The sequence below is a fragment of the Heloderma suspectum genome, chromosome 11, assembly GCF_057233095.1.
Source record: "Heloderma suspectum isolate Gila_16-S chromosome 11, 16-S_ref, whole genome shotgun sequence".
Taxonomy (NCBI): domain Eukaryota; kingdom Metazoa; phylum Chordata; class Lepidosauria; order Squamata; family Helodermatidae; genus Heloderma; species Heloderma suspectum.
In genome coordinates this window covers 44,402,941-44,424,297 of record NC_139468.1, presented here as the reverse complement: position 1 = coordinate 44,424,297, position 21,357 = coordinate 44,402,941, and the positions used below count along the sequence as shown (strand labels likewise).

Genomic DNA, 21,357 nt, shown 5'->3' with positions numbered 1-21,357 from the left:
GCACCCCTCCCAAGCTTGCCACTGCTTCAACTCCTTCATTTGCTGACTCAGAAAAAAATACTGGAACAGGAGGACAGCACAGAGGGCAAGCCTTGCAGAACAGGCTCCAGAAGGCCTCCAGATGCACCTCAGGACCCTCTTGGCAGAAGGTGCTGAGTGCTCCTGCCCAGAGAGCAGAGGGAGCCACACATGCTGACGGAGGGAGACAGCAGGTGGTCCCTCTGGTTCCGCTGGTCACTCGGAGGCCTTTGTGGGAAGCTGTGTCCTGGGACGTCCAGGCCTCAGGGACAGTAGAGGTACTCCAGGCGAGCCCTGGAGGCCACCAGAGAAAGGCACCCACCTTGAAGGCCACACAGACTTTTCTGGCCACCAGCTTCTCTATGGCCGTGAGCATGACTGGGTAGCGGATCTCTTTCCCTTCACTGTCTCGTTCAACCTTTCCATCCAGAGCAGGGGACTTCCGTGCCTCCGCATGGGCATAATCAGGGCCAACCGTGTACACCTGAGCCACAGAAACCAAGCGCTGATGGCCTCGTCCCCCACCCAGCCCTCCAGACAGCAGCCCCCCAATCATGCCGCAACTCTGCTCTCAGCAGGGGCGCTGCTCTTGCTGCCCCATACAGACGCCTTCCCCACCTTGACGTCTGTGCCATCCGTAGGCATGAACTCCTCATAGATGTATGACCCTGTCTTCCGTACACTGCTCTCTGGGGAGTAGACGCTGCTCCGGCTGCCAATCTGAAAGCAGCAGAGAGCTCAACGAGGGAGTGCACGGCTGAGATGCCCGCAGGCGAAGAACAGGCAGGCTTGCAAAGCGGTCCAGTCCAGGGCCTCTGGAGCACCAGCCTATGCCGGAGGCACCGGCTGGTCTCCAGAGCAAGCGCTAGAACCACCGTGGCTGCCTGAATGGACACCCCCCTTCCTGTGACCAGAACGGCACAAGAGGGGAGCATCCTGCCCACAGCCCTCCAGGGCTGGACTGCAAGACCAGGGGCAAGCAGAGAGGAGCCGCCGAGCAGGAGCCGCAGGAGCCGCAGGAGCCGCAGGAGCCGCAGGAGCCGCAGGGCCCTCCCCCTCCCCCTCCCCCTCCCCTCCCCTCCCCCCCTCCCCCTTCACAGCCACATCACTGATGTGCTTCCTGCCATTCTTTATGCCACGATTCATTTCCCATCCCTGGAGCTCAAGATGGGGATGGGAACAGAACATTTAAAAATAGAACATATTTTTAACAACAACAACAACAAAATACTGATTACATTTTGTGGAAAACCTGGTTGAAGTTATCCCAGCCATTTAGCTTCACTCAAACAAAAAACAGCCAAATAAGAAAATCTTACAGCACTTCTGGAATAGAAACACTGGAAGCTGCCTCCCACTGAGTCAGAGCCTCAGTCCCTCTAGCCCAGTAGTGCTGACACTGACAGGCAACAAAGGCACTCCAGGGTACCAGGCAGGCGTTTTCCCAGACCTTCCTGAAGATGCTGCGAGTCAAACCTGGGACTTTCTGCATGCAAAGCGGGGGTTCTAACAGTGAGCTAGTGCCAGCTGAGACTGAGTTTCCAGAAGAGCCAACGTGATGACTGGGGACATCCTCTCAAACAGGGCCAGATCTTGGTGGACCGCAGAGGCTGTGATAGAACACCTGGAAGGAAGAACCTCAAACATTCCTGTAGTTTTTTGTAGTTGTTATTTGTTGTAAGCTGCTCTGGGCACAATCGTATGGAGAAGTGGCATACAACTGAACTGCTGGATGAACGGAAGTCCATGAGGACTAAGCCAGGGAGGATTTCGTAGATACGAAACAGTGCCAGAGAACAGCAAGGTGCCAGCAGAGATGGGGCAGCCTGATGGTCATTCCTCTGTGGATGTTTCAGGCTCCACAGGTGCCTACATCACCATATCACCATGGTTGTCTAGGAATCCTACCCAGCTAAGCAGTGGCCATTTTGAAGAAATCTTTCACCTATTAGACAAGCTCTCTCTCTCGGAGCAAAAAGAGGCCCGACCCGGCTGGCCTCCCAGCTTTTTCCCCAGCCCTCCTCACCTTGCGGAAAAGGCGCTGGCTGCCCCCACCAGCTGACGTGGGATAGTAGATATAGACGTTGTGATCCTCAGCGCTGACAGGCTTCTCCACGAAGGGCTTGGGGAAAACGGCCCCGTTCACCTCCACGTGGTCCTCCCCCTCCACGAGGTTGCATTCTGCAGCAAACACACAGCTGGCTCATCAGCAGGGAGACGCTCCCAGCCCCTCCCTTCCCCACAGAGCCAAGCAGTCACCCTGCTCCCCCCAGGGACACATCTGGGGTGTCCCTGGCTGGATCCTGGTCTGGGGTTGCATGGGAGAGCCACTGGGCCACGGTAGTCAGAGTGTTGGCCTAGAATTGGGCAGACCTGGGTTCAAATCCCTCAAAATGCTCAGGAATGAAACTCACCAGGTGACCTTGGGCTAGTTATTCTGTGGGCCAGACCAAAAATCAGCCTCAGGTAAAGCAGCAAAATTTCATTATGATTTCTTGACAGGCACGTGGCTCTGGAATGTATTTCATGTGACAGCCCATTCTGACTGCTGGTGTAACCGGTCTGGTTATGATGTCACCAAGATGGCCGAAGCCATCTTTTTCTAACTTTTCTAATTTAAGCTGTAACATGCGAACCAAGTGTCCAATTTAAAATTTTAAAACTGCACTGGAAAGCTAATAAATTCTCTTATAAACGGCTATTTGTAATTTTGACATTACCTGTTACCATCTTTGCGGTACAAGCCATATATCAAGAAAAAAGTTAAATTTTCCCTCACTGTTGCACAGTTTACTGCATATGACATATTACCTGATCCAGATGTGTGCCTGAGGGGTATTAGACAATGGTAGGGTACTCGTTTACCTTTCCAGCAAGCCATAGCTTGAGTACATTACTTTTGCTATGCCATAATTAGACACACATGAGTGTTTCATGTAATTTTACCCCATGCATGGATAGGGGATAACTTTGCAAAGTTTGCAAAGCAACACCTTTTGGTTTTGTGAGTTCAGCAACAGTTCAATATGTATATGGCTTTTATTTACAAATGTTACATTCTCATTTCACAACTACTAACATTTAATCTTTAATTTATTTAATTTCAATGTTTGTCACCACTGCAGTCATCTCCTGAGTCCTCAAGTTTAATGGTCTACATCCGACTGTAATTTGCGCATAGGAGTGCAAGCAAGTCCACTGGATAGGCATGAGCAGCTGACAGGAATGCACACAATTGCATGACAACTTCTCCAAAACTGCAACAGGTGCTGGTGGTTCAAGCATCCAGTCAATGGAAAATTGCCACCTCTGTCTGTCATCTATCCATACTCTTTGGGGCTAAGTACCTTTGGCTGGCTTTTTAAACCACATCTCCAAATTCCTACCTGGAAATGGGCCCTAGGAGTGTGCATGAATAGGTAGCCATTGCATGCTGGAAGCTGAGTGGACTCCTCTTCGCTTGGCACACAAAAAATTCATAGCATAGGTCATATACAGAAGTAGCATGGGTGAACTGCTGTAACTTCTCAAGCATCTCTGTAGAGATTTCCCATGATTCCCTAGTTGACTGAGTACCTCCTGGTAGTTCTTGTCCTGTCTCAGTAGTTTCAAGGGAATTACCTTACCCTGACCTGCAAAAGCACTCATGGTGTCGCAGCCAGTGAAGGCATGCCCAGTCAGGGCATCAATTGTACTTGTGAGTTTGCTTATATCGATAAATCTTGTGCAACTCTTTGTTCCACACTCCACAAACATGGGGCATGGTATTTCACTTGCAAAGCCAATGCATAGTACAAGTACACTGGTGTCTTCTGAGACGACAACAGATTTTGTCCCTGCCTTTGCTGCATGAAGTGCATTCAGCAGCTTTCTGGTGTCAGCTTCTTCCGGTGTAGACCTCAACTCACAGACCTCTTCCCAACAGTCTTTGATGATTCTGAAACAGGCCTCCTCACTTGTTACCTAAAGTGTTTTGCCTTCCAGCCTCTTCATGTACTTAGACATCCTCCGCTGTTGCACCAGGAACTTGATGAGCTAGACTTGTGAGATGAGCTGCACAGACACCATCTTAGCTGCTGGATTTTGAGAGCTGGCGCAATGTTCTTTACATGCAGACTAGTGTTTGTAGTCACTTGCATCTTTTGGAATCTTTGATGGAAGTTTCCAGGTAAACATCAAAGACAAAATCTCCCTCATCATGGCTCATTGGATTCAGCCAACTGTTCATCATTAGGTCAACTAAAGCTTCGACATTTGTCTCATCTTTTTGTATTCTGTTCAGATGGAAATCTGGATGTGTCATCCTACTGCTGCACTGACCAGTCATCTGTTTCAACCGCTTCAGAAATATGCTCCTGTACTCTGATGTCAAGATAGTACCTACTGACAGCTCCTTGATTGAGGCTAAATCCCTTTGTTCCTCCTGGTGTTCGACTATCTTTGTCGACTGTTATGTCTATTGTCTGGTCTACAGGAATTCACCCTAAGGGATTGCTAGATCTCAACTGTACTGAAAATCCACCTTGCATGAAATGTTCATGTATGTCTGGGTGCTCAATGGGAAGCCTGGTCATCTGGGCATAATAGTATAGAAGGGAGTGTGCACGATTCAGTCTGTCATAGGCAAAGCACCATGGGATCACTGCATGGATGCATGTCAAGTGAAGCATCCAATCATCTTCACATGATGCCCCAATTAACCTCAGCAGAATTTCTACCATGTCAAGACAGGATACCCAAAATGCTGAGAGACTTCCATGGTAATTAAAGCAGTCCTCACAGAGCTCCATAAACCTTGAACAGAACTGGCGACCAAGAATTTTCTGTGGAGAAGCTGTGCATACATCTTGGCAGAGGTTGCTTACGCTGTTCAGCATGTCATCCAAATATACAATGCCTTCTGCATCCATGTCTTTCAGCCATGACTGGAAACCATTCCATGCTAGCCTCATGAGTGCTTCATAAACCAGCCTGTGAAGTCTGACTGCACAGTTATACTTGTGACCTTCCATACCCTGGCTACTAAACTTTCTGCAATTGTGCCTGACTCACCGCACAAAGCACACAATCCTGCTTCCTGGAACCGCTTACCAATGATGGCCAAAAAGGTGCACATGGTGTGAAATTCACCTATAATTATGGTGGTATATTTGAATTTCTCTGGATGCTTCCATGCGATTTCGACAGCTTTGGCATAAAGTGCCTGATCAAAAACACACCATCTTGGACAACCGCAGAGACTGCATGACGTGGATAGACTGGTTCAGCATCTTATATACAGTTGACATTTCAGTTGCTGGAGCACGTATTGGCGGCAAATGGCTAATATGGTCTTGCGCTATGGTGCCATCATCACGGACAAGTATGTTGAAGGCTGCCCAGCTGCTTGTTGCTTGGTCGCCATGGTCTGCCAGGTGACAGAAGCCCTTTGACATTTTTCTCCAAAGTAGGGCAAAACAATATGTTTGTGTTCAGCTTTGCAGTGTTAGCTTATTGGTGGCCCTTGCCTCTTGCCAGCATTTTATATTGGTTACATAAATGTCTGGCTAGAAATGCTTCTCTTCTTTGTTTTTACCACTTGAGGCGCTGACTTGGGCAAATCAGGCCCAATGATCTTTAGCTGGATGGCAATTCCATGGACTCTGTGTGATGTCTCCTTGTGTGTCTTCTGACCAGTCTGTATTGTCCCAGGCCACGGTGGCTGGGATTCCAGGGTAGATATCAGATGAAGGGCAACGTCTTCTGACATTGCAAGGTTTTGCATGCAGAGAGCTGTATCACTCTCTAGAGGCGGGGAGCATGAAATGCTGCGACCAAGTTGGTTGAGAATCTTGATCATACGTTTCCTGTTTAACATCTTTACTGCAAGTGGAAGGAGTATGTGCTTAGGAGGCTTTGCCCTGCAATGGGTAACAGCATGCATCAGGTCCTGACCAAAAGAGGTGATGAGCCAGCAGACACTAGTAGGTGAATTGCCCTGTCTTCTGTGTTCCAGGGAGTATTGTGTACAGAAATTTAGTAATGTATTCCAGAATTTTATAGTCATTATAATCACCTTTGTGAAGGTAGGCCTGACTAGGCCTTGTTAGCAGTTTGGTTCAGGAAAGGTGCCTGACAGGACTGAGAGAGTGTGTATGTGTCTGACCATGAGAAGGTAATTGTAACTTGCTCATAAGCAGGAACTCCTATCCATCCAAGTTACTCATCCCTAAAGATAAGGCCACTGTGCTGATGAGACTGTTACTGAGTACTAATTGGTTTCTCAGCATGTGTAGTGTGTTTTCTTTGTTCTGCAGCTTTCAATCTGTATAAATGCATCCTGATTTCTTTTAGTGAGACACAATGTCATCTGCCTCTCTCTCAGTTGTGATGTGCTTTAATACATTTCTGACTGTCCAACCTAACCTACCTTGGATATTTCCTTAACACCTTTGAACATCACCTGAGCCCAGGCCTCAGTGAACATTTGATTCTGGATGTCATTTCTTAACTGCAGTGCAGCCTGAACCACACTGTCATTAAGTGCAGACCTTACGTGAAGTAACTTACTTTTCAGAGCTTGGTTTTCCTTTGCAAGGTTGGACACTGAGAGACAGTCAAGATACAGAAGCAATTTCTCTTTGTCATTAGGAAATATGTGGAGGACTCCAGAAAGCTCTTTCTGCAATGCATAATAGTTTTTCTCAGTTGAATCTTTTACAATGTTAATACCAAAGGAATTCATGGATGCCATCAGTCTGGAGATCAGTCATACATATCACTTGAGGCCTCTTGAACAGTGCCCACCTGATAGGTGGAAGCGAGGGAAGCGTGTGTCCACCTGGCGGAGGCAGTGGGGGGAGTTCTGGGGGCCAGAACATACCGAGGCTGGGCAGCAGATGCTGGTGGAGCACTATGGGCAGGCCATGCCAGGTAAGGGGAACAGGGGAGAGATGCATAATACCTGGCCCCTGTTCCGGACCTGTCCAAAGCCGAAGGATGGCTGGGGGATGCGTGACTCCTTCAACGGCTGCCGTGTAATGCCAGGTCCGTTGCCCATAAAACATCTCATCCGTGACATGATCCTGAATGAGGGTGCTGACCTGGCATGTATTACGGAGACCTGGCTGGACAAGGCCACTGCTCCCACTCTTGCGGCCATTTGCCTGGCTGGATTTTCATATGCGCAGCAGCCGAGGGCTGGGGGTCAGGGGGAGGGAGTGGCTGTTACCTACTGGGAGTCCTTGGTCCTCCCCAGACTCCCTCTCCAGGAGACCGGGGTTGCTGATTGCATGTACTGGAGGCTGGGCCCGAAGGGCAGTCTGGGGATTCGGCTCGTGTACCGTCCACCCCGCTGCACAACAGACTCCCTGGCCGAGGTGCTTGAGGTGGTCTCTGATGTGTGTGTGCAGTCCCCTAACTTGTTGGTGTTGGGGGACTTCAACGTACATTCAGAGGCCATCCTCACAGGAGCACCTCAGGACTTCATGGCGACCATGACTTCCTGGGAGCTGCACCCTATTCCAACTGGGCCCACCCATGTAGCTGGTCATGCATTAGACCTTGTGTTTGTTTCCGGAGAGGTGGGGAGTGATCTGGAAATTGGGGGTATATCCACCACCCCCTTGTCACTGTCAGATCACTTCCTGGTGGGCTTGGACTTCTTGGTTCCACAACCCCTCCGCAGGGGTGGAGGAGCCATTAAGATGGTCAGCCTCAGGCGTCTTATGGATCCAAATGGATTCCTGAATGCGCTTGGGGATTCTCTGGGCACGCAAACAGCCCCTTAGTCGAGACCCTGGTGGATGACTGGAATGCTGCCATCACTGGGGCATTAGATCGTGTGGCTCCGAAACACCCTCTCCCCCTGAACAGAGCTCAGCCTGCACCGTGGTTCACCCCAGGGTTGCAAACTCTGAAACGGGAGGTGAGACAGCTAGAGCGCCAGTGGTGGAAATCTTGCTCTGAAGACGATCGGACATGGGTTAGAGCTGTAGCTTCAGACTACCACATGGCGATAAGAGCAGCAAAAAGGAATTTTTATGCTGCCTCTATCCCGTCTGCAGAGTGCTATCCCAGGAGACTGTTCCAAGTGGTCCGAACCATGGTCAGTCCAGTTGTTCTGGAACGAATGGAGCATTCTAAGGCCTCCTGTGATGAGTCTGAAAAGCACTTTGCAGATAAAATCGACCAGATCAGGAGTGCTATTACATGCACTGTGGATACAGTTAGTGAACGAGGGGTGGCCAGTGGCGGACTGGTCGTGTCGGATCAGTTCCAGCTTCTTTCTTCTGAGGAAGTGGACAAGGTGCTTTCATCTGTAAGGCCAACCACCTGCTTATTTGATCCTTGCCCATCTTGGCTCATTATGAGCTGCAGGGAGAGACCTAGGGAGGGGATCAAGGCGGTGGTGAATGCCTCCCTCGAGGAGAGCGATGCCATCAGCCCTCAAGGAGGCGGTGATAAGACCACTGTTAAAGACGCCCTCCTTGGATCCCCAAGACTTGAGCAACTTTCGCCCAGTCTCGAATCTGCCGTTTGGGGGCAAGGTGATTGAGCAGGTGGTGGCTTTGCAGTTGCAGGCACACTTGGAAGAAGCCAATTATCTGGATCTATTTCAATCGGGCTTCAGGCCTGGGCATGGGACAGAAACAGCCTTGGTCACCTTGGTGGATGATATGGGGAGGACTCTGGATAGGGGCGAATGCTCCTTGTTCTCCTTGATCTCTCAGCAGCTTTTGATACCGTCGACCACGGTACCCTCCTGGAGTGCCTGGGCATTGGAAATATCATAGTACGGTGGTTCCAGTCCTTCCTCTCCGGTAGGTACCAGAGGTTAGCACTGGGGTAGGAGACTTCAGACCCTTGGCTGCTCACTTGCGGGGTGCCACAGGGTTCTATTCTCTCCCCTATGTTATTTAACATCTATGTGAAGCCACTGGGGGCTATCATCAGGAGATCTGGGATGCAGTGTCACCAATATGTGGATGACATGCAACTCTACCTCCCATTCAAATGCTCGCCACGGTTGGCTGTAGAAACCCTGTCCAAGTGTCTGGAGTTGGTGAGTGGCTGGATGGGAAGGACCAAGCTGAAACTGAACCCTGACAAACCCGAACTACTTTTTGTGGGAGACAAGGGAGGTTGGGGTATGTTGACCTGGTGTTTAATGGGGTGCAGCTACCACTGAAGGGCCAGGTCTGCAGTCTGGGGATCATTTTAGACTCCCAGCGGTCCATGGAGGCTCAGGTGTCAGCCGAGAACCAGGCAACACTGTACCAACTCCATCTGATACAGCGGCTGCGCCCGCCTCCCTAACCATCTGCTCCCATCAGTAGTTCATGCCCTGGTCTCCTCTTGCCTAGACGACTACTACTAATGCACTCTATATGGGGTTTCCCCTGAAGATGGTTTGGAAGTTGCAGCTGGTGCAGAACACGGCGGCCCACCTGATTAAAGCCAGCCATCAGCAAGATCACATCACTCCAGTGCTGAAGGAGTTGCACTGGTTACCAGTTGTTTTCTGGGCCCAATTCAAGGAGTTAGCATTGACCTTTAAAACCCTATATGGTTCCAGCCCAGTCTATCTTAAGGAGTGTCTCCAACAACACCAGGGACGCCACTCAACAAGATCAGCCTCGGATGGCCTTCTCTGTGTCCCACCAGCAAGGACAGCTAGGCTGGTGAGGACTAGGGAGATGGACTTTTCTGTGGTGGCCCCCACTCTGTGGAACTCCCTCCCTAGTGACCTCCGCCATGCCCCCTCTTTGACGAGCTTCCGCCAGGCTTTAAAAACCTGGCTGGTCAGGCGAGCATTTGGGGTGTGTTAAGAGTTTTTTAGAGCAGTGTTGTTTTGTTATGCTGTGTTGTTCAGTTGATTATGTAAATTCGTTGTATTTCGTTTTATTAGTGTTGTACGCCGCCTGGAGTGGCTGGGTAGCCGGCCTGATGGGCAGCTAATAAATCTAATAAATAAATAATAAACAGTTCATTCCTTATGAATGAAAATAGTTCTTTGTATGCCTCGTTAGCTATTTCATCATACAGAAGTTCATCATTATTTCTGGTACCATCACAACAGACTGAACCGTTGCAAGCAGATTCATTCTTTGGGGAGACAGGGTAGGTAACAGGACCGGTGGTAGTGAGCTTCTGCAACTACAAGATCTCTGTTGACAATGGCAATCATCCTTGTATGCAATTTCCTAATGGCTGCACTTCTGGTACCAGCCTGTGCACGTAGTTTACAACACTGAACCAAAGGCTCTCTTGTTTTTTGCCTTTTCAAACACTTGGTTTTTTTCCTCACAGAAGATGCCGTTAGCCTCATAAACTATAGAAGAGCCTGGTCCTTGTCTGCTGGACGTTTTTTTGAACATGTCCCTCTGTCTTAGATTCAATAGTTGTGTTACCTTCAGAAATGATAGCATCCAAACTTTTTCCACTGTAAACAGGCTGCAGCACTTCCTATGGCGTTGCAATGTAAGTATTTCGTCCTCTGCTAAATCTTCAGCCACCCTTACGATTGCTTTATGGTTTCTGATTTCTGATGCTTTCAACAAGGCTTGCTGTGGTTGAAGGGTCTGAGGGGACACCAGCCTTGCAGTTGATGTTTCAGCAGATCAATGAATAATGCAATCACGATGTTGCCAGTGTTGTGGCAGCATGCTTCCTTTTGCTGGTGGATCCATTTTCACAACAGACTTTTCTGAATTTAACCTGTGAAATTTTGCCACCTTACTTGGTACCAATATGTCAGTTTTCAGCTTTTAGCCCACGGACTAAGTCTCTCTCTGTCTCTCTCTCTCTCAGCCCAAACTGGGGGGTGGGGGGTGCTTGAGGCCCTTGAAGAAAAAGTGGGCTAGAAATAAAAAACAAATAAATATCTGACGGCCTGACAGGAAGGGTAATTGGCTGCCAGCAGACGCTAGGAGAGAAGGGCTCCTTCGGAATCTGTCATCCTTAAGGGGCATCGCAGGGGCTGGCAGAAGGAGTCAACTGTTTGGCATTTGCCAACTGGAGAGCAGGACGTTTGTCCAGCCCCCAACCCTGCTGCCACAGGCCCATGGCAAAACCCTTCCCCAGCTGTACCAGCCATGCCCTGACATCTCCAGGAGAGCCTCACCCACGTGACTGGCTCAGGGCAACCCAGGGCCAGGCTGACTCCTTCCGCCAGCAGCAGTCCCACCCTCCCCTCCCAAGCCACTCACCATCTGGCTTGTCAGGGTCTCGGTTGAGCACAGCATAGCGGGGCAAGTCTATTCCCTCTTCCTGCAGGATCCGGTACACCTCCCGCCTGCAGAGGACATGGAGCAACAGCAGGGCTACCACCACAAGGATGGCCTCACTTCCTGCTTGCCTGGGCCCACAGAGTGTCCAGCACAGTCAGGCAGTCTCCCCTGAAATGTGGCATCCAAGGCCCCTTCTTTGCGGGGAAGGCCCAGCTGAGAGACCACCAATGCCCAGTCAGGTCTCAGGCTAAGCTGCCTTAGAAGTAAAGACACCCTCCTTGCTACTCTGCTTAGCAGTGAGTTATGATACAGGACAAGGACATCAGAGTTTATTTAAACTCTGCATCAAGAAAAACCCAATATAGCGCAATTAATCACTTCCGCAAATGTCTGCTTGTTTTGGATCATCTATTCAGCCTCTGCCCTGCCTCCCTCCCCCGTGCTGGCTTTCCTGCTCTACCACAGACACTGGTCACGGGCTTCTAACCTTAAGCTTTCCAGTCATGGGGCTGGAAAACGTGGCTTTAAAAACCATAAACGTAAACTCTCAAGAAACTGCATTCTGCACCTGCAGCACACAACCAGCCCTGGGAATGATCCTTCTCCTCTGCTGGCCCACCTTACCCCACAGAGTTCACCTCTGTTTATGCCAGAGTCCTACCTGTCCTGAATGTAATATTGCATATCAAGATCATTAATCAGAAAAGGGCTGCGAAGCCTGGCATAAGCAACAGCCTTGTCCAGTGGAAACCCTGAAAGACAAGAGGAACTAGCCTCAGCACCGGCCATTAACAGGCATCAGCCAGAGGATTTGGGGCATCAGGAGGTAGGTTTACCTTTGGAGTGGAAAGAGATGAGGCAGTCACAGGGTGGCCAGTTCTCCACAGGCTCGTTCAGAATGACGTCTTCCCCCATGATCACCACCGTGATGTACTCAAACTTGCACAGCCGCTCCAAGATTTGTGTCATTGGCTTTGATTTGGATTTTTTGGTCATGGCACAAATGCCAACCACAATCTGCCGCTCCGGAGGCTGAGGAAATGCCAGCACATGGACAGAAAGCCAGGCAGCTTCTGCCTTGGGCAGCGGGCATTCTCATGCAGCAGCCCCTTCCCCCACATCACCCAGCCATGCCAGGAAAATCTTCAGCAAGGCTTGGGAGAAGGGACTAGAAGGGACAAGTCAGAGCAAACTCCCCCCCATCCAAAGGCAGCCCAAAAGGGGGAAAAGGCAACAGGGTGGGGATAAAAGCAGCAGCTCCACACCACCACTCCCAGCTCTGTGTGTTGCATGACATCTGGGAACAGTTAAAGGGACAGATCAGGGGGTGGGGGCGCTAGATAGAACAGCGACTCCCTACGTGCTTAGTTCATGGCAGGCTTCGAGATGACCCACTACCTTAAAAGGGAGTCCTTGGGAGTAAGTGAACAGATCCTCCAAGGAGGAAAATGTCTCTCTTTCTCAGCAGCCCTCAGCAGTACAGAAAGCTGCCCAACGTGGCTGCTGCTTTTGCAACACTCTGAATCTACCTGAAAGAATTGCCAGACTGCCTGGCCACAGGCTTATCCAGGGAAGCCGCAAGGTTCCTTGCCACCAGCCTCCAGTCTCATAAATGTGCTTGTACTTACAGCCCACCTAATCCTGGAGGCACAAGCAAAACCACTGGGCAAGGGAGCTGCCGCCAACACAAGCACCGACCCTGGGCTCCTTACCGACTCTTCCTCTTCCTCCTCATCCTCAAAGAAATCGATCTCGTCCATCTTCATGTCTGATCCCAGGAAGCCCACCTCGTCATCTCGGGAGCCCACAAAGAACTTGGGAGCCGTGATGTCGCCCTTAAGGGTGGTCGTCCAGGACAACATTCCAGTCTGGGAGACCAACCATCCCCGCTCTGCAAGCAAGCCAGAATCAGAAGAAAGCCCAGCACACAGGCAAAGGCAACGGGGCAGCAGAGAGAGGCGCTGCCGTGGCAAGCAGAGACGTGGGGAAGGCAGCGAGCCCTCTCCCCCACGGGCTGGGAGGGGCATCCTCCCCTCGCAGGCGTGGGCTAGACTGCCTTACACTGCTGCATGGCTCAGGCTGCCGGCTGAATCAAGGCGCATTAGGAGGTGGGCCTGGCAGCAGCTTCCACTGGATCAGCAGCCTTGGAGGGCACAGGCCGCTTTCCTAAAGCTGACGCTTCACCAACCCAGGAAGCCTGCGGCAAAGAGGAAGAGCTTAGGCTGGGAGCCCCGAGCAGCTCCAGAGAGGCAGCCCGCGGGGCACGGCTGGATGAGGGCGCGGGCTCCTCCATACGCCGGGCCAAGGAGGCCCGCGAGTGCCCGTGTCAGAACAGGCGTCTGCCAACACCGAGCTCGGAAGCAGGGAAGGCGCTCTGCTCGCCTCGGGCGGGGCCCGGAGCGGGGCTCACCCTCCCCGCGGAAGCGCGCGGCAGGCCTGCGTGGGGGCTTCCGCTCGCCGGCGCTTCCGCGGCAGTCCCTCGCCTTCGGCCGGCCTTCCCCGAGCCTGCAGCAGACCCGCGTTTCCGGACAGCGCTTCCGAGACGCGCACGCGAGAGGCCGCTCTCTGCGCCCCGCGCCCGGCCGAGGTCCCACGCGGGCCCCGGGCCCAGAGCGGCCCGCCCGCCGCGCCCGCGGCCATCGGCAGAAGCCCGCTCGCGGCTGCGCCACGGAGCCTGAGCGCGGCAGGCCTGGCGCGGGCGCGGGCCTCGCCGACTCCGCCGGCGTCGCCCGCTCCGCGGGGAGGCCCCGCCAGGCTTCTTCCAGGAGCCCTCGCACTCGCTGCGACGGCTCGCGGAGGGGAAGCCCGAGGCAGCAACACCCGGGCTGCAGGGACGCGCGGCGAGCGCGGGGCGCGGGCCCCTGGCCCAGGGCGGGCGGCGCGCGGCCCTCCGGGCGTCCTGCCCGCCGACCCTCACCTTCGGCTCCGCGGGCTGGGGGAGAGCGCTGCAGGCCGAGGCACCTGGCGGGCGCTGGCCGAGGAGTGGCCCGCCGCACACCGGAGGCGGGCCGGGCCGGGCCGGGCCAGCCGCCTCGCCTCGCCTCGCGGGGCAGCAGAGTGAGCCGCGCGGGGAGGAGAGAAGCGGCTCCTGCAGAAATTCTCCCTGCCGACCCCGCCCCTCCAGGCCCGGACAGGGGGCGGAGCCAAGGCCCCGCCCCGCCCGCGCGTCCCGCCCGCCAGCCTCCGTCGGGCCAATGGCGGCGTGTCTGCTGCCGGGAGGCGGCCAATCGGTGCGTGGCGGAGGTGGGGCGCGCCGGGGTCAGGCGGCTTCGTCCTGCCGCTTCCGCGGCGGCGCGGCGCGGCGCGTGGCTGCGCCGGCGAGGGAGGGCGCCGCGGGGCGGCGGGCAGTCCGCGGGGGCGGGCGAGGCCTCCCCGGCGGGGCCTTCCTCGGGCGCGCGCCCGCCCGCCCGCCGCGGCGAGGCCGGCTTCCGCTGCCGGCACCCCCCGCGGCGCTCCGGCCTGCGGCGGCTGTGGGCGTGCCGGCCGCGGGGGCAGCAGCGCGGCCCGCTCGCGGCGCTGCCCTCGCCTGCGGGAACGCGCGCCGGCGCGCAGCCTGCACGGGGGCGCCGGAGCCGGGCCTGGGCCTGGGCCTGGGCCTGCCCCAGTCTGCCTCCTCTCGCGGGGTGGCTCCGGGCAGGAGGGACGGTCGCGGATCTCCGGAGTGGCCGGGGAACAGAGCGGGGCGCCCCCAGGCAGACTTTCCCCGGCTCGCTTGCGGCCCAGCGGAATGGTGCGGTGCGGGCGCACCGCGTCTCAGCATCCTCGGGCTGCCGCAGACCGCGCTCAGCTCCTTGGTGCTGGAGATGCATTTACAAGTGCCACTTGCAGCTAGCATGAACTCTGGCTGCACGGAAAGACGCTTTTGCACGGAAAGGTGGGCTATAAGTGTTTAAATTAAAGACACGATGTGTGCAAGCTGCTTGGCGCATGAGCATGCATAAACAGCCCGGATGTGGCGGAATATGGCATGTTTACTTTAAGAAACAGTCCGGAACAGAGCTAGTCAAGGCTTGGAGACCTTACATTGAGCAAGCAATTCTTCCATGAAGGCAACAGCAGTAAGTCACATACTCAAGTCCAGATTTAGCAAGGCCTCTCTGTCGAGCAGCACCAGATAAAGTGTTCCATGATTAAATATGGCACAGCAAACAGGAAGATAAGCATGCACACCCCATGCACAGAGACGTTTTCTTCCTGCTGTGGCATAATCATTTCTTTTTTTTATTAATTTATATTAATTATATTAATTTATATCCCACCCTTTTTCCTCTTGCAGGGAACCCAAGGCGGCTTACATTTTTCTCTGCTCCACTTTATCCTCACAACAACCCTGTGAGGTAGGTTGTGCTGAGAGTCTGTGACTGGCCCAGAGTCACCCATTGAGCTTCCATGGCCAAGTAGGGACTAGAACCCAGATCTCCTGGCTCCCAGTCCGGTCTCAGCACTGTCCTGATAAGATTTCACTCATCCCAAAGTAGTCCCCACTTGTGCAACAGAATTGGCAGGGCATAAGAGAATCGGAGAGGGTATAAGCGCCCTGGTGAATTCTGCCCTGAGTGCTTTTTCCAATTCTTCACTGTTTCCATCCTAGCCGCTACCCAAAAGAATGTCAGAACAACCTTGTTTTTTAAATTGTTTCCATAGAATCATATAATAGTAGGGTTGGAAGGGGCCTATAAAGCTATCGAGTCCAACCCCCTGCTCAGTGCAGGAATCTTAAGTGAAAGCATCCCTGACAGATGGCTGTCCAGCCTCATCTTGAACGCCTCCAGTGTGGGAGAGCCCACCACCTCCCTAGGGAATGACTTCCATTGTCATATTGCTCTAACAGTCAGGAAGTTTTTCCTGATGTTCAGCCGGAATCTGGCTTCCTGTCACTTGAGCCCATTATTCCGTGTCTCGCACTCTGGGATGTTTGAGAAGCGATCCTGGCCTTCCTCTCTGTGACAACCTTTCAAGTACATGAAGAGCGCTGTCCTATCTCCCCTCAGTCTTCTCAAGGCTAAACATGCCCAGTTCCTTCAGTCTCTCTTCACAGAGCTTTGTTTCCAGTCCCCTGATCATCTTTGTTGCCCTCCTCTGAACCCTCTCCAGCTTGTCTGCATCCTTCTTAAAGTGTGGTGCCCAGAACTGGACACAGTACTCCAGATGAGGCCTAACCAGTGCTGAGTAGAGGGGGACTAGTACTTCCCGGGAATTGGAAGCTATGCTTCTATTAATGCAGCCCAAAAGAGCATTTGCCTTTTTTGCAGCCACATTAGATTGTTGGCTCATATTCAACTTGTGATCTACAACAATTCCAAGGTCCTTCTCGCCTGTTGTATTGTTGAACCAAGTATTGCCCATCTTGTAACTGTGCATTTGGTTTCTTGTACCTAGGTGCAGAACTTGGCATTTCTCCCTATTAAATTCATTCTGTTGTTTTCTGCCCAGCACTCCAGTCTATCAAGATCACTTTGAATTCTGTTTCTGTCTTCCAGGGTATTAGTTGTCCCACCCAATTTTGTGTCATCTGCAAATCTGATCAGCATTCCCTGCACCTCCTCCTCCAAGTCATTAATAAAAATGTTGACGAGCACTGGGCCCAGGACTGAGCCCTGCAGTACCCTGATCATTACCTCTCCCCAGTTTGAGAAGGTCCCATTGATAAGCACTCTTTGAGTCCGATTCTGTAGCCAACTGTGGATCCATCTGATAATTGCTTCATCTAGCCCACTTTGAGCTAGTTTGCTCATTGCGATATCACAGGGCACTTTGTCAAAAGCTTTGCTGAAGTTGAGGTATATGATGTCCACAGCATTCCCACAGTCCACAAGGGAGGTGACCTGATAAAAAAAATGAGATCAGGATCGTCTGGCAGGATTTGTTCTTGACAAATCCATGTTGGCTTCGAGTAATCACTGCATTGTTTTCAAGGTGCTTACAGATGGATTGCTTTAGAATCTGCTCCAGAATGTTCCCAGGGATTGAGGTCAGACTGACTGGTCTGTAGTTCCCAGGTTCCTCCTTTTTGTCCTTTTTGAAGATAGGACAACATGGTTCTGAGAGTTCTTCTGCCAGTTCCTTTATTACTCTAGGCCACCTAATGGCGAAGAGAAAACTCTCTGGAAAAGACCCTGATGCTGGGAAAGACTGAAGGCAAAAGGAGAAGGGGACGGCAGAGGATGAGATGGCTAGATAGCATCACGGATGCAATGAATATGAACTTGAGCACGCTCCGGGAGAGAGCGCAGGACAGGAAGGCCTGGCGTGAATTGGTCCATGTGGTCACGAAGAGTCGGACACAACTGAACGACTGAACAACAACACAGTTCATCTGGCCCTGGAGATTTGAACTCATTCAAAGTAATTAGATGTTCCTTGACCATATGCCTATCAATCTCAAGCTGCAATCCTGCCCCTTCGGCCTGTACTTTGCTGGGGGGGTCATAAACCCTCTTTTGGGAGAAGACTGAGCCAAAGTAGGAATTGAGCACTTCTGCCTTTTCCTTGTCATCTGTTATCATTTGCCATCCTTATCTAATAGTTGAACCACCATTTTGTTCCTCTGTCTTTTGCTATGCACATATATGAAGAAAGCCTTCTTGTTGCTTTTAGCATCCCTCGCTAACCTCAGCTCGTTCTCAGCTTTAGCCTTCCTAAGGACACCCCTGCAATTCTGTGCTACCTTCCTGTACTCTTCCTTTGTAGCTTGGCCTTCCTTCCACTTCCTATATGTGTCCTTTTTTGTTTTCAGGTCATCTCTAAGCTTTTTGTGAAGCCACATTGGCTTCTTCTATTGTCTTCCACCTTTTTTTCTTACTGGAATTGTTTGTAATTGTGCCTTCAGAATTTCCTTCTTTAAAAACTCCCACCCATCTTGGACTCCTTTTCTCAGTTGCTTGCCATGGGACCTTACTGATGATTGTTCTGAGTTTATTAAAATCAGCTTTCCTAAAATCCAAGGTACGCATTTGACTACACTCCCTTAGAACCAAGAACTCAAGTACAACATGGTCACTTTCCCCCAGAGTTCCTGTAACTGCTCCTTTAATCCACTAAGTCATCTCTGTTGGTTAGGATCAAGTCAAGGATAACCGATCCTCTAGTTCCTTCCTCTATTTTCTGTTGGAGGAAGTTATCTACCACACAAGTCAGGAATTTCCTGGGGGGGCCATGTTTTGCAGAATTTGTCTCCCAACAAATATCGGGGAAATTGAAGTCCCCCATGACTACTACATCATGCTTCCTTGAAACCTTGGCAATTTGCTTTTCAAAAGTTTCATCCTCATCTTCTCCTTGATTGGGTGGCCGGTAGTAGACTCCGACCACCAGGTTCCTTTTATTCTTTGCTCCATTTATTTTAACCCAGATGCTCTCGATGGGGCTACCAAGCTCCTCCTCCTGATTTCTGTGCAGCGATATGTATTTTTCACATATAGTGCGACTCCACCTCCCTTTCTGTTCCTCCTGTTCTTTTTGAACAAGTAATGTCCTTCAGTTGCTGTATTCCAGTCATCCCACCAAGTCTCATTTACACCTATCAAGTCATACTTTCCCTCTTGTATTAAGAGTTCCAGTTCGTTCTGTTTGTTTCCCATACTCTGGGCATTAGTATATAGACATCGAAGACCATGTGCTTTATAATCTGGCTTTCTTCCTGCATGTTTGTAAATACTATTATTGGGCGCTATTAGAGCTGTTCTCTCCGTTGCGGTGCATAAGCCTTTGTCCATTGTTACCCCCAACTTTCCGTCACCCTTCCCCGTGGGATTCAGTTTAAAGCCCTCCTGATGAAGTTCTTCATGCTGTGGCCAAACACATTCTTCCCATCCTTTGTGAGGTGCAACCCGTCCCTTGCCAACAGTCCATCTTCCAGGAAGTATAGCCCATGGTCCCAGAATCCAAATCTCTCTCGTCAGCACCACCTTCGTAGCCAGTCAATCACCCGGAGTATTTTTCGTTCCCTTTCTATCCTCCTCCTAACTACTGGAAGGATGGATGAGAAAACTATCTGGGCCCCAAAGTTCTTGAGTTTCCTTCCCAAAGCGTCAATGTCTGACATCTCTTCGTAGCTCCACTTGGCGGTATCATTTGTTCCCACATGGATGAGAAGAAAGGGATACCTGTCAGTGGGCTTTATGAGTGCAGGCAACCCTTCAGTCACGTCTCTCATCCGTCCTCCTGGAAGACAGCATACCTGGCGAGTCCATGGGTCTTCGTGACATACTTGGGTCTCGATCCCACGCAGCAAGGAGTCTCCCACTACTACCACTCTTCTCTTCTTGTAGCTGTAGGCCTGGGTTTCATCGCCTCTGCTTGGCTGGCCTTCAGCCTCTTGCTCACTCTCATGCAGGTTCCCCTGTAATTCTTCCTCTGCAGGCTGTCCTCCAGTGTCATCCTCAAGTACCTGGAAATGGTTCCCTAGTTCCACTGCCTCCACTGGTGCAGAGTGGCGCCTAGTTCTTCTGCTCCTAACTGCCACCCTTTTCCAAGGAGTATCCTGTACTTCATTTTTTCTCACCTCAGCAATTCCCTTTTCCGCCTCAGCTTGCTGTTGCTCTTCTAGCTTCTGTACTTCGCTTTGCTGCTGTAGTTCCCCCATTCTGTGCAAGAACTCTTCGTGTTCTCTTATTCCCTGGAGGGTCGACACTCGCCGCTCCAGTCCTCTTACTTTTTCTCCCAGCAGTGTGATCAACTTGCACTTGTTGCAAGTGTAGGCCATGTTCATCTCAGGCAAGAAAACAAACATGGCACACACCTCGCAGGTCACCACCACTGGAGAGTCTTTTCCTTCCATTATTTCTATTCCCTTTATGTTTTTTTTACTTTCTGATAGTACTGGAGTAGCCTGTGCTTTGTCCTCTATTCACTGGAGGTTAAAAACAGAGTCCCACTGGTATGGAAGTGTGTGTTACAAGAAAAAGCATTTTTTTAAAAATGAGAAAAAATATGTTAGGGGCCTCCCCTTTGACCTCCACTGGCCAACTCCTGTTTGCTCTCCCTGTTCGCTTGCTCTGATTGCTTGCTCTCTGGGAGCTTGCTTCCTTGTATAGACCCTAGACCAGCTAGAGCAGCTTCTTCTGCTCTGCTCAGCTAGGAGACAGGAAACAGACTGAAATTTCCTGCCCAAACAACTGCTGGGATTACACAGGCCACACCCCCTCAATTCAGTTGGAGTCAGGAGCACGTGGTGAGCACACGGCGACTCAGAATGCAGAGTCCCCTGGGCTTGCTCCAGCCCACTCGCCACTTTGCCTTTGTCTCCTCTTCCACTGCAACTCCCCTGGCCAACTCCTGTTTGCTCTCCCTGTTTGCTCACTTTGATCGCTCGCTCTCTGGGAGCTTGCTTGCTTCTAGAGCCCCTTCTGGGAGCTTGCTTCCTTGTATAGCCCCTTTGTCATATATTGAGAGTAACCCTTCCATTGGAGAAATACGTATCACTTGATCTGTAATTAAAGCAGTCTCCTTAAAAACTTTTTGCCAAAACTGATTGATTGCCATGCATGACCACAAAACACCTCTAGCACTTGGGTGAGATATTTTTATAAATATAATGAAGTCTACAAGTGAAATACCGCCTCTAAAGTACCTTAATCATATTTTATTTTGTTTTTGCAGAGGCAGATTTCACTGGGGCTTGCTAGTACAATTTAGCCCATTTCCCTTTATCAAGAGTTTTCCCCAGGTCTGTTTCCCATACCTGAATAATTGCATCCGTTCAAGGAAATTGTATATCCAGGAATAATTTATATGTAATTGAGGTCAGACCTTTTGTGTCTATTGTTTTGTATTAGGAGGTTTTCAGAGTGTATTTTAGGATATACATAATCAGCATATTGGAAAATTGCTAATTTGATTGAATTCTGATTAAATTTTGTATTTTCTAACAGATTTCAGTTGTTCCCCAGTTTGCGGGGTAAGTCCATTGAGCAAATCTGTCAATCTGTAAAGGCCATGGTTCTCCCAGTGCCGAAATTGATTAAATTTGTTCTCTTTTTTTTTTTAGGTGAAATAAAAAGGAACGACAGGGGATCGTATTAACAAAGTGCACTTTAAAAACGGATGATCTAATTCATTAATAGTTTTATTTGTTTCTTCATGTAGATTAAATCCTTTGAGTTCCTGGAGTGATTGTCCAGAATTTGTA

The 21,357-nt window shown here is 51.1% G+C and overlaps 2 protein-coding genes across 16 annotated transcripts in view; one reads left to right on the top strand and one right to left on the bottom strand.

Moving 5' to 3' along the window:
* PPIP5K1 (diphosphoinositol pentakisphosphate kinase 1) overlaps positions 1-14,342 on the bottom strand; it is a 109,391-nt gene extending 95,049 nt beyond the window's left edge. For 9 of the 15 annotated variants that reach the window (XR_014785445.1, XM_084817807.1, XM_084817810.1 and 6 more), the window contains exons 1-8: positions 14,146-14,342; positions 12,941-13,425; positions 12,065-12,260; positions 11,890-11,980; positions 11,208-11,293; positions 2,045-2,199; positions 637-738; positions 341-502 (exon numbers count right to left, since the gene is read on the bottom strand). Coding sequence is in view for 14 of the 15 variants with exons in the window: in XM_084817807.1 (XP_084673933.1) it covers positions 341-502; positions 637-738; positions 2,045-2,199; positions 11,208-11,293; positions 11,890-11,980; positions 12,065-12,260; positions 12,941-13,255 (1,107 nt within the window). In the remaining variant the exon portion in view is untranslated. Of the gene's footprint in view, positions 1-340; positions 503-636; positions 739-2,044; positions 2,200-6,567; positions 10,750-11,207; positions 11,294-11,889; positions 11,981-12,064; positions 12,261-12,940; positions 13,426-14,145 lie in introns of those variants that run through there. The other 6 variants (XM_084817813.1, XM_084817814.1, XM_084817812.1 and 3 more) reach the window with 4 other exon arrangements.
* Positions 13,302-21,128, top strand: LOC146337372 (uncharacterized). The gene is made up of 2 exons (XM_084817822.1): positions 13,302-15,102; positions 21,101-21,128. The coding sequence occupies exon 1, from the start codon at positions 13,500-13,502 to the stop codon at positions 15,063-15,065; it is 1,566 nt and encodes a 521-aa protein (XP_084673948.1). The 5' UTR covers positions 13,302-13,499; the 3' UTR covers positions 15,066-15,102; positions 21,101-21,128.
* Positions 21,129-21,357: the final 229 nt, after the last annotated feature.

What these genes read in the sequence shown, in the direction of transcription:
- LOC146337372 (XM_084817822.1), top strand. Translation starts at nt 13,500, where the DNA reads ATGAGGGCGCGGGCTCCTCCATACGCCGGGCCAAGGAGGCCCGCGAGT.